The sequence below is a fragment of the Tiliqua scincoides genome, chromosome 1 (assembly GCF_035046505.1).
Source record: "Tiliqua scincoides isolate rTilSci1 chromosome 1, rTilSci1.hap2, whole genome shotgun sequence".
Lineage (NCBI taxonomy): Eukaryota > Metazoa > Chordata > Lepidosauria > Squamata > Scincidae > Tiliqua > Tiliqua scincoides.
The window spans coordinates 257,385,909-257,400,820 of record NC_089821.1 but is presented as its reverse complement, the minus strand read 5'-3'; the positions used below and the strand labels follow the sequence as shown (position 1 = coordinate 257,400,820).

Sequence of the window (14,912 nt, the reverse complement as noted above, 5' to 3'; positions counted from 1 at the left end):
TGACAGAAGTTATTCTTCATGGTCTCTGCAGTCACATGTCATGGAGTTCTATGTATGTGCAGAGCCAACTTTGGATAACATTCGGAGATGTGTCATGTGTTCTTTCCCTGCTCTTGACCTGGTGCACACTGTATACCTGAAAAGCAGGAAGAATGCCCAGTCCCTCCATTCACTTTCAACCAACGTTGAAGCTGCATCATGAGTAATGCTTCCCTTTCTCTTTCACTTCTCAGAAAAATTTCAGTCTTAACATTACCTTAACATTCTTCTTTATTCTTGATATTGTTCATAGTTTGTTAGTTCTTATAAAAAACAGTTAACATATTTTAGTAGTTAATAGGTTAACTATCCCTGCCTCATTTTATGATGAGCGATGTTTTACTTGGTACCCTTAAAGTAGTGTCACCATAGTCAGGCAATGTCCCCCATCCCCACCCCCATCATCGGCCTCCACTGCAAAACATTTCCAGGCAGTCAAGAAAGAACAGGGAACTTTGTTGTCTGCACTCTGGAACTCAGCCGTCACACCCATGACAGTGATATGGGCACCTCCTGCAAACCCATTAATGGCATTAATTTTCTCCATTAATGGCAATGACTCTCTTGAACCAGGAAAATCAGATGGCACAAAGCTCTCTTCAGAGAGCAGTCAGGATTGAGACAATGTCCACAACAGGCATAGAAAATGCTATAAGTCCCACTCTGAGTAGGCAACTAGTACTGGGGGGGTCTCCCTAAAAAGTAGACAAAATGTCATTCAGAAGCCAACTCTGCAGAAAAGCCTTCCGGGGTCTTGACATCAATGCCTTTCACCTCAGTTGGTCATGCGTTGATCGGCAAAGGCTCCAGTCTCAGAGGCTGATCCTGTCAGTGATCTGACCCTGAAATGATCTTGCTATCTCCAAGTCAGTGGTTTTACCGTAGCCTAAGAGCCTCACATCATCACTCTGAACATAAACATAAGAACATTTGCATAACCCTACTGGATCAGGGCAAAAGTTTCCTGTATCTCACAGTGGTCCTGCAGGTGCCTCAGGGAGCACTCCAGACAACAAGGTACCTGCATCCTGGTGCCACTCTCTTGCACCTGGCATTCTGGGGTAGCCTACTTCTAAAACCAGCAGGTTGCATATTCCCATCATGGCTTATAACCTGTGATGGTCTTTTCCTCCAGAAAAGACTGGGATTTGATTTCAAGATATTTACACCTACACTCGCTATCACCTACATTCCCTACACTATAAATATCTACACTCCCTCCACTCATATCATCATCATAGGCACTCATATGAGCCAGCATAGCTCAATATGGAAATGGGAAACGGCAGGACTGGACTATGACCTCTTTGTCGTAAACTTCTTACACTCCCAGGGTTTTGGGGTGCTCAGAGTTCTTGGTTCTTGAACCCTAGAGCCCTCAAGGACCCCTGTTCGATAGTACTGTCACCACCCTGTATGTGCCAGTGTCTCAGTTCAGGGACACTGAGGCCCTTTAGAGGCTTAATTCTATCCCTTGCAGGCACTGAGCATTCTCTTTACTTAAAGCCTCAGTCCTCAAGTTACTAGTCCTCAATGAGGATTTGGTAGCTTGCTGAACGGCTAGGCAGGATTTTGAACCTTTGTCCCCAACAGACAATGAAACAACTTAGTAAAAGGATTTTTACGTACTTTATTAAGTACATAGGGTTACATAAAGTTACAAAAGGCAGCAAATGCTAGAGGCATAACACTTCTAGGAAACATATCAGCATTAAAATAACTAAGCTAACTGGCTATCTCTATTATTCCCTAACTCTCACCTGGGTAAGCTTTCTTTTGTAGATCTTTCCTCCAAGTTACCTATGAGGCCACATGGCCCTGGCCTGGCTCTCGGCCTGCAGGATGTTGCACCCACCCTTTCCCACCAAAAGACACAAGACACCCCCCCCCCCAATTTGGGCTTTGTTCTTATACTTCACATGCTAACAGGACTCAGGTGACCCTGTACTCATTTAAACTGTCCAATCAGAGACCCTTAGGGCCAGAATCTTCCCAAAGTGGGGCTGGATGCTAGCCCTCTTAGTTCTTCTCCTCCCCACTGGGAATCCATGGGCGCCTCTCTATCTGCTTAGGTGCTACATTATCACCTTCCATTGGGTTGTAAATTCCTTGCAGCTAGGACTGCAAGCCACTTCTTTGTCACTGGGTTACTTTGGTTCAGGCTTTACATTCTACCAGGCCTAAACTGTACATATTCATGACACTCTTGACACTGAAACAGTATGACAAATGCTTCACCCCAACCTGTTGATGGGCCAGCCTCTGGTTCTCCAACACTCTAGCTCACCATTCTCCTTCCCTCCACACTTCTGCGTCCCGTCCCCCCCATCATCCTTTTCCAATCTAGGAAGTTGGGGGAGGAGGAGGACCAGTCGAAGCAAGTGGATAGATGGAAGTGGGCAGTCCCTGTCTGATGTCTCAGGCTTCAGTTTCCCTCACAGATGGGCTGGCCCTGGAACAGGGTTAATCGCTGCTGCAGTGGATCTAGTCATCATGTGAATACCGCAGTGAATTGGCCAAAAATACCTTCATTAAGTATAGCATCTGTGCCATCTATGGAGACCGCAACCAGCCCTCACCTCAACCCCTCCTTAGGGTCTGTTATCAAACATAGTATAGTTGCTGTTTTGCCTTCAACGATGTTGTCATCAACAATTGTTCTGCCAATTTTGACATTACTGGCCTTTTCAATACTGATGGTGATAGCTAGGTGGTAGTTATTCTCCCATCAACCCCAACAGCTCCTCTTGTCCTTATAAGTCAGCTGTGGAAGAAGACCCAGAGTTGGAAACTACCACTCCTCCCATCATACTTTCGGAAACTTCAATGGCCCATCAGATAGAGAGTGGGAAGTTGGTTTCTCAAAGCCATCCCCTGTATGAAAGCTTGAGCAGATGCACATAGTGAGGCTATTGCCAGAGAGTATTTGTTTTATTTTTTACTGAATCATAGAAGCAGCTAGCCACCTCATGGCACACAGCTGATTGAAGGATGTAGCCCTTTGATTGCACCACTCAGGGTAGAGTACATTTTTTGCGGTATACAAATGCTCACTTTGTTGCATGCAGTGGAGAGTGGTCTAAGTTATCCCAAAAAGAAAAATCCAAGAGTCTTCATAGAGCGGTGTTGAAATAAAGCTGAAAGAGTTAAGTGGGCAAATATTTCTTTGAAATTTAAGTTACAAGGAAATGTTTGATGGGTCATCATCCCCCAAATCACTGGGAATGGCACAGGAGACTTCCTCTAATCTGGTCAGTGGCGTCGCTAGGGGGGTGCCGGGGGTGTGGACCACACCGGGTGACGCGCACAGGGAGGGTGAAATGCTAAAATTGCGGTAGTTAGAAGTAATACCATCAAGTTATATACCGTTGAATGTGGAATTTCGAGAGGAATGCAATGCAAAAAACCAGAGTGAAATATCCCCTTTCTATCAAAAGTTATGGCCAAAAAACCGGAAGACAAAAATGCATGGATCCCTCTAGAAAGTGAAAGTGAGCCGTATCACGTGTTTACTCATGAGTAGGCAAACGTGCCTTAGACCATCGGAAAGGGCAGGCTGAGAGGAATCCAACGACACCAGAATGGTCCTGATCCAAAGAATGCATTTGAGAAGGAAGTTCCTCCCTCCAAGCAGATGAACGTATTGAGCCCTACGGATAGTGAAACTAAGCCTCACAGTTGCGTTTACTCGTGAGTAAGCAATTGTGTCTTGGCTGGTGTGGAAGATCAGGTGAAGGAGAATGCAAGGCTACCAGAATGGTCCTGATCCTATGCACCAGGAGCTAAACAAGTGCTCCAGAAGGCAGCCCCCCCACCCAACTAAAAAGGGTCAAAACAGAGGCTTCAGCTGATGGTGAACTTTTTTGAGACTTGCAAAGCCAGGTGGATCCTGACAGTGATCTGGTTTAAACAGAAGTTCTTCAATTGAATTGGGCTCTGGGTAGGGCTGAAAACCTTACTGGTTTTGGAGGGGGGTGTTATTGCAGGCAGACTGCAGAGGAAATTCACTTGATGGCCCAGGGCTGGCTTCTGCTTATTTAATTATTTGTTTTACTTTAATTATTTATACTTATTTTTTTAAAATTTGCCTGATGATGTCACTTCCACCATGACATCACTTCTGGTGGGTTTTGGACAGATTGTCATTCTAAAAAGTGGGAGCGATAGTACATCACCATGCTCACCACCTGGCATATTGCCCCGCCCACACGCTGGCATCCCGCATCGGTTGACGCGAACCCTAGTGACGCCACTGAATCTGGTGGCCATAGTTTTTGCCCTTGGGGCATGCCTATTGATTAGCCAATGCTGACCATACCTAGGAACACAGGAAACATAGAAACAAAAAAACTAATATAAGCAGACCTCAATAATGCAAGTCTGGGTAGTCCAGTTTTTCCCTAGTGATACTGGTTATGCTAAGGTAGGGAGGAGGTGGTGGGTTTAGCTCTGGAGGAGTCTCATTTCAGTGGTTAAGTATTGTTCTTTTCAGATTTTGTTTCAGGGTTTCTGTTAAATAAGCTGCCATGTGCCATTACTATCGAATTGGAATCGCAATTGAAAGGAATATACATTAAAAACAGATTCTGCAGTTATTGTGGTTACTTAAAGCGCTTGCAAATGCTTTACTTCTCCTTCCAGGGCTGTGACTCCCAAATGAGCATGTCAGAAATGTCCTGCAGTGAAAGTACCTCCTCTTGTCAGTCTCTGGCACATGGCTCAGCTCCAGAAATCCTCATTGGACTGCTTTATAATGCCACAACTGGAAGACTAGCAGCAGAAGTGATAAAAGGCAGCCACTTCAAAAACTTGGCAGCAAATAGACCACCCAGTGAGTGGAATTTTTTTTTATCCTAATACTTATACTCTTGGGGGGATTTCAGTGGTGGGGACTTCAATCCTATCATTTAGTCTTACCCAGTCATACTGAAATAGTGCAATCATCAGCTAATCTGTTTCATGTTTTATATTTCTAGTCAGTGGGGAAATGGAAGAAATCTAAAATTCAAAATATTAGTTGTGATTTGACAAGATCGCTTTTAATTTTTCATGACTGACTGACTAATAAATTACCTTTATCATAATGATTAATTGCTCAGCCGTTAATGCCTTGCATCACAGAGCCAATATAAAAACTTATAATGCATTTTAAAAGTCTGTGCCAGTGGATATTTATGTAAATGTCACAAAGCCAGTACAGCTGTGGGATACTGGTTGAAGAGTTTATAAGTGTGTGAGACCGTATATGAAATATATGATATCAATATGTAGCATTCAGATTTGGTATGCTCAGTGGCAATAAAAAGAAATGTATTCTTGATACCCGGTGTGAAGAAATGTGATACTGTCTTGAAATACTTGTCTACAATGTGCTCAAAAAATATGGTAAGAACAACTAAAGACTGAAAGAGGAACGTGTTTATAATGGGCATAATCAAGTGTCCCTGTATGTATGCCTTTAGACACTAGAGGTACACAAACTTAAGGACTCAAGTGAATGAGACAAGTGTTCATGTAGGTCAGGGGTGTCCAAAGTTTTTGGCAGGAGGGCCACATCAGCTCTCTGACACTGTGTCGGGGGCCGGGGGAAAAAAAGAATTAATTTACATTTAAAATTTGAATAAGTTTACATAAGTTTACATAAATGAATATATTAATGATGAACTTATATTAACGAATGAAGGTCTTGCAATAGCTCAATGCCTATAAAAGGCCTTGCACAAAGCAAGGCTAGCCTTTCCTTTGCTGCCACTGCTGTATCACAGATGTGAAAGAGCAAGCAGTGGAGGGAGCTTTCATCCCACAGCTCACAAGAGAGGTCAAACAGTTGCCCTCATGCTGAGAGAAGTTGTGTTGGGCCAGTGTGGGCTTCAACAAATCTCCAGAGGGCCAGAGGCTCATTGGAGACTGGGGGATCTCTGAGGGCCACATTGAGAGGCCTTGAGGGCCACAAGTGCCCCCCGGGCCGGGGTTTGGGCACCCCTGATGTAGGTGAACATCCTGTTCCCCACAGTACCCATTGGATGTTTCTGGAAAGCTTCTGGGAAGCCCAGAAGCAAGACATGCAGGCAAATAGCCATCTGTGACTGTTGCTTCCCAGTAGTTGGTATTCCAAAGTATACTCCCTCCAAACTTGGACATCACATGGCTATGGAAGCCAAATCCAGACACTGGGAGCTGCGTGTACATGATCTAGCGCAGAAAAGTCATCACTTGGAGATGCTGCAGCAGTCAAAATCTAGAGAGGTTAAAGACAAAATAAGTGTGACACTTGACAAGGAATCACTGTCCAAAATACCAAGTTCTCCTCCTTTCCCTTTAAGTTTAGTCACACTTACCCCATGTCATTCTTTGCTCCCCACAATCCAAGTCTCCTTCCCTGGGAGCAGGAAAACGGGCAGCCTAATCCTAAAGGCATTGGTGCCCCGGGATGCAGCGGCATCAAAGCAACTTCCTCTATATCCTGTTTCTCCTTGGCAGCTGCCGGAGGTCTCCTTGAGGGAAGGGCACTTTCATCCCCTTCCTGCAGGGAAAGCCCCAAGCCCTGCAGTGGGGCTTCTCAAGTCAACCAGCAATTTTGCCAGCACAGAGTTGAGAGACTCTGTGTCCGGTCTTTTGGCCCAACAAGGAGTTCAGGATCCAGTGAAGCAGAGCTCCTCTGGTCCCACCCCCTCCCTCCCTGGTTCCTCCCTCTACCCACGCTTTCCACCCACTTCCCTTGACTCCCCTACCCGATACCACTGGCCGGTGCTGCTGTAGTGCCGGTGGCCCCTTCTCTCCTGGCACTGCAGACGTGCCTTACAGAGCATGTTTGGAATACCCAGCACTGGCAGTACACTTGTACCGCTGGCACTTAAAGAACTCCGGATTGGGCTTGAAGAGGCTTCGCTGTTATGGGGAAAGGGGTTAGAGTACGACAGGAGCAAGCCATTTTTAATAACATCTCCTGTGTGTGAGTAGGATTTAGGATGCTATAGGGGTACTACAAGGACAAAATGATATTTGGTTCAGGAGATCGATGCTACCATATCTTGATGTTTTTCTAAAAACTTAAAAGCAGCTGTGGGTGAGCCAATTGGAGCAGAGCAGTGACAATCAGGGGAGAAGAATTAACACTTCATTCCACATTGTTTCCTGATCAATATCAACTGCTCCCAAAGTTGCTAATGGGGAAAAGTCTGGTATCTGTATTGGGTTGGAGGCTGTAACATTCCCCCCCGCCCCATGGGCTTTTTTCACCTGTCAATATCTTAGTCTCATCCCTTCATACAGCTGCTTTTAAGTTTGTTTGAAAACATAGGGAGATCCAATCATGTAATTTGGCACCAACTCCCAAGTATGCAGGTTTCATGTTCTTTGCAATATTAATTAGTCATCAGTGGGAAGTTTATGAACATCTGGGGAAAATGCTTCCTACTTCTGCTCTATCACCAAAGTGGGTGGTACGTAAGTACTGCTAACCAGTTACTAGAAAGCCATGTCTAAATCGAGCGATACCTATGGCTATGGGGATTCCAGAGCATGCAGGGAGCTTCCTTGCCTGCAAGTTTCTCCATTCATTTCAAAGGAAAGGGAAACTTCATGCACATGCTTGCTTGTATTGAGTTCCCCCTCGCATTGAAGCAGCTTAGATAAACAGGATGCTTCACATGTAGATAAGAGAACCACAGACTTGTGGAATGGGTGAGTGGATCTTGGATTCCAAATTGTCATCTTTTGTACCAGGGTGAGCTAGGTTGTCGCTGAGAACATTAAAAAAAATGACTTAGATGTGCCTTCCTATTGAAAGCAGTGCTATAAAAACGGCCCTCTCTTCAGTTTGTTTATTTTTGGAAGTTATTTGAAATGGATACATATACTGTATTACAATCCTGAGTTCAGAAGCTCTTATGCCTTGATTCAGGTTGTCTTTTCACATGGTACTGTGATGCATACCTGAAGGTCTTGTGCATGTTCAGTGCAGTGTTTGGGGTCAGCTCTGTGCACTGATCTCCGCTGTGGGCTTGGAATTGCCCTGATGCCGCAGTTTGAATAGGAGATGTCTGCTCAGAAGGAACAACACAGGGGCACCTGGGCCATTGTGGATAGATCTCTTAAATTTTTATAATATTTAGGATAATCCAAGACTTAGTTTCAATACTTTATCTCAAATGGTGCAATAAAAGGGCATTAAATATGTAGATAAATCAAGATGAATGTATTGGCCAAATTAACCTCCAGTTATCTTTCATTGTATTGTTCGTAATACACAGGTCAATTCATTGACCACTTTCCTCACTGTAATCCCATTGAGCTCAAAGGAGACTGCCCAGTTTGAGGTCTTTGAATTGCCTCTTACTCAAAAGCTGGAGTTTGCATGAAAAAGAGAGAGGTCTGGTAAAGATGATGCTACGATTTATAGTATTGTAGCCTGATCTTTTGCGTTGATCTCTTTGTTCTTATTTGTTTAAAACCCAATGCAAGCTAATAGTAATATATTCCATTACCTGAAACAGTGTAATTTTTTTTTTTTGGGGGGGGGGGGTTAAAGATTACGCAGTGACATTACAAAATTATCATTTCATTTAATTGTACCTGCCAATCCTTTTGTTCAGTCCCTCTCTCGAAACCGAAATGCTAAAGATTTGTTTTCTTCCACTCTGGTGAATAATATTTCCTCTTTGACTTTAACCTTTGATCCTTTCTCACCCAACTATTGACATCTGGTCATTATTTCTTTTACTGCTTTCCACCCCCTGTTGTCAGACGGACTGTTCTGTTGTCTAAAACACTTGATAGGTGGACAGGTTTATATAATACGAGGTGAGTTCTTGTAGAGACTAATTGGATGTTGTCTTTTTCATGCAAAAGAAAGTTGCCAGCAGCAAAGCTCTTCACCACTTTTCACCATGTTGGTTTCTACAGCGTAAATCAATTAACTGTTGTACTTTTATACTGGAGATAGACCTAATCTCTGACTATGGATGATGGTATTTCAAAGATGTACAAACCACCTGAACACAATTTACTACTATTTTTTTGCATAGACCCAGGAAAAAAGGCAGAAAAACTGTCTCTTTCTTAATAGAGTGTAATACAAAAGATGGCTGCAACATGATGGATGTTTTTCCCAGATGCTAGAAGGGTCTGTTGCTAATGTCAGCTGTTGATTTAAGGAATCCCTGTTTATTATCCAGTAGCTCCAGTGAATGTGTGGAGCTCCATACAGACAGGAGCTTCCCTATTCTCTTTCATTAGCAGTGGAACTCTCTACAGCAGGATTAGGTGCAACCTACAGCCCGCTGGCCAGATTCATCCTGCCAGCTGAAATAATCTGGCCCACAGTCCCAAAAATGATATACCCACCTGGCCTATGGTGGTCTTAAAAAAGAAGTCTGTAATTCTATCTCTGTAAGGCTTGCAATATAAGCAGACCAAAGGTAGAAGCTTCCTTTGAGTATAATTCTCAGCCTGAGCATGCATCTCTCAGTGCCGTGTTCAGCTCTGTTTTCTTAGCCCTATGGCCTAATCAGGAGGTTTGCACATACGTTCTTACTATTGATGGACCCAATGTCTGGCCCCTGTGAGAAAGAAGGTTGCCAACCCCTGCTCTAGGCTCTTATAAAAGAGAATGGGAATCCCCTGTACTTGCAGGATTTTGCATTGTGCCCTGAATATTTGAACCATTGCTCTAACATAGCACTTTTTAAAGCACAAATAATGTATCATATCATATACTTTAAACACCTTTGAGCAAAAAATTAGGCATAAAGAACCTTATTCGGATGTAAACATCAATCATTCAGAGCATGACTATATTTTGTTATTTTCAGTGGTCAAAAACCAAACACAAAATCTTGAACACAATACCTCATCCATGCAGAGATGTTTTAAAGCCAGCATTTCATCATAAGCTCCCATGCACTCTACCTCCCAATGTTTTTAAAACTTGTAATTTATTTTTTTCATCTCACATTTTGTTCTCCTGTTTACATTCTCTGATAACTGATAACGCTTTTTAGTGTTGTGGCCAGTTGTAGCTTGCTAAATGTTAATGCTACATGTCTGCTTTATACAAATAAGCAGGGGGTAATGGGTAGAAGAAGGATTATGAGGTATACCTTTAAATATACATGTTTTGAAAGGATAAATACAATTGAACATGTTCTTCTTTTTCTTACATTACTGAATTAAATAAACTATTCAAAATCCATTATGGTATACACCATAACCCTTAAGACATTCTGCTATATTTCAGTAGTAGAAATTCCTTCTCAGAGACACCTCATGTTTCAAATTGTTTATTTTGCAGATACGTATGTTAAACTGACGCTGCTAAATTCCATGGGTCAAGAAATGTCCAAATGCAAAACATCAGTCCGAAGAGGACAGCCGAATCCAGTCTACAAAGAGACCTTTATTTTTCAAGTCGCACTGTTTCAGCTTTCTGATGTGACACTTATATTGTCCGTCTATAACAAACGTAGCATGAAGCGAAAGGAGATGATAGGCTGGATTTCTTTAGGTTTGAACAGTTCTGGAGAAGAGGAACTAAGCCACTGGACTGAGATGAAGGAATCAAAAGGACAACAAGTATGTAGATGGCACTCATTGTTAGAATCATAATGGGTAGTTATGACTGTATGAAATGTTGGGATTCAACTACTCTTTAGGGACTGCTAAGAGATGGCACTGCAGAAGTTAGAAATTCAACATTCCACTTTGACAATGCACAAAATGCTGTGGAGCAGAAGAATGTTCACATCTTCACTTAATATCACTGTCTTCAGGTAAAGTACCAACACGGAAGAGACTGCAACCCCAAGACCTGATCATAACACTTTCAGGATTATTTTGGTTCACACTGAGGTTTGCAGTTTAACTTATAGATATTTTTCTGTAAATCCTCCTTTATTTCAAAGTCCTCTGAAGTTGTTGTTGGGGTTTTCCTTAGTGGTGCTATGGTGTGCTCTGAATGATCAAGAAGCAAGAAGTTGAGAGACAGAGAGGAATGATCAAACACTGGAACGAAGCACAACAATCAGAGAGTAAATGTATAATTTTGGCGTGCAATAGTAGGAGCATTACTTTTTTTCCCTTAAGGGTTTAATATTTCCGACAGGAAGTGTAATTTTGAAGAATACATGTGTTGCTATGCAAGAGCAGTCCTGTGTGCTGGCTGTTTTAAACCAGACACATAAAACAGCTCCTCTGCAGTGCCTGCTTTAGGGTGGAGGCAGGCAATATTTTTTCCCCCCCAGAAAATGGAAATGGTTTTCAAAGAGATACTGCTAAGTAGGTTTTGTGTATTGTTTTAAAAACCTGGAAGACCTGATCAAGCAGAAGTGACAGTGTTTTGAAAGGGATCTGTGTATACACCATGCAAAGTGGATTCCCCTTTCATTTCTCTTAAAGATTATTGTCTGCCTCCATTCTTTGTATAGGGTTGGATCCAGAAGAGCTTCTTCCAACAAAAGAGGAAGTTTTAGACAAAGGAAGATCCTCTGCATCTAGCCCAGTGTCTAAGCCCATGGTTCCCAAACTGTAAGCTGTGGCTCCTTGGGGAAGTACAGAAACCAGCCAGGAAGTCACAGAATACTCCCCAAAATCCCGCTGCCCTATGCAGTGTATAGGGTTGTAGCCCTAATGGACAGCCATAGCCAATGGAGTCAAAGGAGCCGCCTGTCAAAAAAAATTGGGAACCACTGGTCTGATAATTCATTAGTTGTATTTAGTTGTGTTGGGTCAAGAGGAAAGAGAAAGCTTCCTTCATCAGAATAAGCTTCTCTGGATCCAACCCACAGACTGTGAGAAAGTTGCCTTCGAGTTAGAGAGTCCACCTCACATTCATGTGTAACTTCCTTGGATCTTAGTGAAATCAAGTCTCAGTTTTAGCATTGGTCAAATTTTCCTAGAGGACACAACAGGAATAATATCTATGCCACGTACTGATCATTTTTCATTTTACTAGTCCTTTGCAGGCATGTTAGGTTGAAAACACTGTATCTGAAGGAGTTTCAGACTTGTGTTTATCAAATAGCAGCCCCCAATATTGCCTGGTAAGCCAGTTTTGAAACCATGTGGAGTTTCAAAACCAGTTTGTGATACAGAACAAGGTTCAGCAGTTAAAAAGAAAAAGGTAAAGTGTTTCAAGCCCTAAATCCCATCTAAGTCTTTTGATCCTGGCCTTCCAGTTCTTGTTACTCCCAATATTACAGAAGTTTAGAGCAGGGGTGTCAAACTCATTTCATACCGAGGGCCAAATAGCATTCATGATGCCTGTTAAGGGCCAGAAGTGATGTCAGGAAGAGATGTCATTAGGCAGGAAGTGATGTCATTAAACAGGTCATAACCAAAAATAAACACTTTTTCTCACTTAGGATCTCATTAGCTGCAAATGACAGAAGAGAAAATATGCAAATCTTGATCATATGTCAAGATACAGGAGAGTCCAATTTTCATGTGGTCTGCCCTTTTAGCAGTAACACCTCAGCACTACTCAGCAGCTGAGAGCCCGAGGGCCAGATAAAAAGCTTCTGCAGGCCACATCTGGCCCCTGGGCCTTATGTTTGACACCCCTGGTTTAGAGCATGGCGGAAATGTTGGGTGTTTCTCACTGATACCAGTGTTATTTTAGTAAGGTAACAGTGTAGGATTGCCACTCTTAAGTTTATTAAAATGTTCTTCTAATTGAATGAATCTTTATATGAACAGGAAAACTGTTTTGCAAACTTGTGGAAGTTTCAAGTGGTAAATTCTGGGAATTACAATGTTTAGAGACAAATACTTGGTTAGGCATATGTTTTGGGGAATAAACCGCTAACACTACTAACAATTTATTAAACCCTAGCGGTGTGTTGCAGTACAATTGTTTGTCTTGGAAAGGCAGAATTATGAGAATTGAAGCACAAGGAAAGCTTATAAGAGTCAGAGTCTGCTAGCTCAAAATTTTTTGCAGTAAATTGTTTCATTGCATTGTTTCATCTGTTGATAGCTTTCAGGGATTGTAGGTGACACTGAAGCCTCAAGATCGAGACACTGTTTGGTTTCCCTAAGGATAAGGCTGGCAGCATGATAAAAATGCGACAGTTTAAATAAACGCCAGAACTTGTGTTTCGCATATCTGACTATGGAATCTGTATCTGTTTGTATGCATTATACAAACCGAAAAGCATAGTAAAATTCATATTCACATCCTTGCTTAAGATTTGTGGATGAAGTGAATCTACAGAAAAACATATATTTTAAAGAATGAGGATTCAAACATTTCTTTCTTTACTTAGGGTGAGCCTATTGAGAAAGCACATGTTTATCAAACTGACTTCTTCCCAATATTTCGGAATGCTGCTATATTTGAGATAAAAGACTTACTAGTATTGCATGAACGAGTACAAGTGCAACATATGAAGGATGTGTAATGTTCCCAGTCTCAGAATTCTAAACAACCGCCTTTAAAAGTTCCAGCTGTTGTCTTGAAATTGTTATTCAGTGCCTTTCATGTTTTACCACTTAAATTTGTAACTATAATGTGATGCTCAATTGATTGATTTCAGCCTTGATTAATTTAAAGATTTACAAAATGAATTTTCCTTCCTGTGTTGCATGAGGTTATGGCACAAAAAATGTAATTTTGTTAAAACCAAACTATTCAGGAACTTTTGCAAACAGAAATATTGTTAATAGTACTACAATATGGTATATTCTTCCAGTTTTGTTTCTTGTTGAGTTTATGGTGCATCCTTTTACCAATCTTCTTATATAAAGCATTGTTTCAAAATTCCATAGCAACTTTCTTAGTTAAAATAGAAACACTTGGGATTTATTTGCACATCTAAAGATTCTGTTCTATTCCAACATGTACCAATGAACTCAGTCGGATTTTCCAAGTTGATTTCCATTGGATTGCACTTCATGCTTGCAATTCCAGCATACTTAGCAGGAGAAAAGCACTGTTGAACTCATTGGAACCTATATGAAACAACTGAGTAAGCATTGTTAGGATTGGGCTGTAAGACTTGCACTGTCACAGTGCCTTGAAAATTGGATTATGCATTTGTACGGGGAAGAGCAGATGAACAATAGGTTTATGGAAGTGTTCCTAACTAAAAAAAAATGAATTGTCATGTTTGCAATTAGAAGATTTCTAAAACAGAAAGTTGCCTAATGAGAGTTCTAGTTTTGTATACTTTTTGTTCTTTATAGAATCTCATAGAATAAAACAACAAATATTTCTGTTGGAAGGCAAGGTAGATGTGAGCCGAATTTTTAATGTGAATCTTGATTTTGTGCAACAGTCTGCCCCAGAATACCTTGCTCTAATGTTCACATAGCTTGCCTTGTCTTGAAATTACCTTATACATGTAAGTTATTTGATGGGTAAGAGAAATTAAAACCTTCCCCTTGCTTCAGAATTACTTTGCTTGTATTAATTGCAGCTTTACCTTTTGCACCACAGGACAACATTTTTTGAAATGTATTTGGGCTTGTATTGTAGGAAGGCCTTAAAAGCATTTTAAAAATCACATCAGATCCCAGTTCTAGGACACCCTTCAGTGTGATAACTTTTTACTATTTTGTTATTTAGAATTATTTATTATATTATCTGTTACAGATATATAATTTTATTTATTTTATTTCATTTGATTTATTTTACTGTGAATAGTACTCTTGAACAGTGGTATATAAATATTCTTCATAATAATAATACAGTAATATAGTTTTATTTCATTCTTCAGAGCTCAATACTATAGTCTTCCGAGACTGAAAGATGCCAACTCTTCCAAAGTGCTCAAGGTGACAAATTGTCAAATACTTGAGGTCATGCTTCATGTCAAGGAAGGGCAGTGTTCTGTAAAAGGATGGGAAGATGGAACATTTCCATTAATTCATGGTAT

General features: G+C 41.4%; 1 protein-coding gene across 1 annotated transcript in view; it reads left to right on the top strand.

Annotated features, from left to right (window-relative positions):
* Positions 1-10,644, top strand: part of SYT14 (synaptotagmin 14) — a 66,183-nt gene extending 55,539 nt beyond the window's left edge. Inside the window, exons 5-6 of the mRNA XM_066623468.1 lie at positions 4,681-4,870; positions 10,331-10,644. Coding sequence (XP_066479565.1) covers positions 4,681-4,870; positions 10,331-10,644 — 504 coding nt within the window. The remainder of the gene's footprint in view (positions 1-4,680; positions 4,871-10,330) is intronic.
* Positions 10,645-14,912: the final 4,268 nt, after the last annotated feature.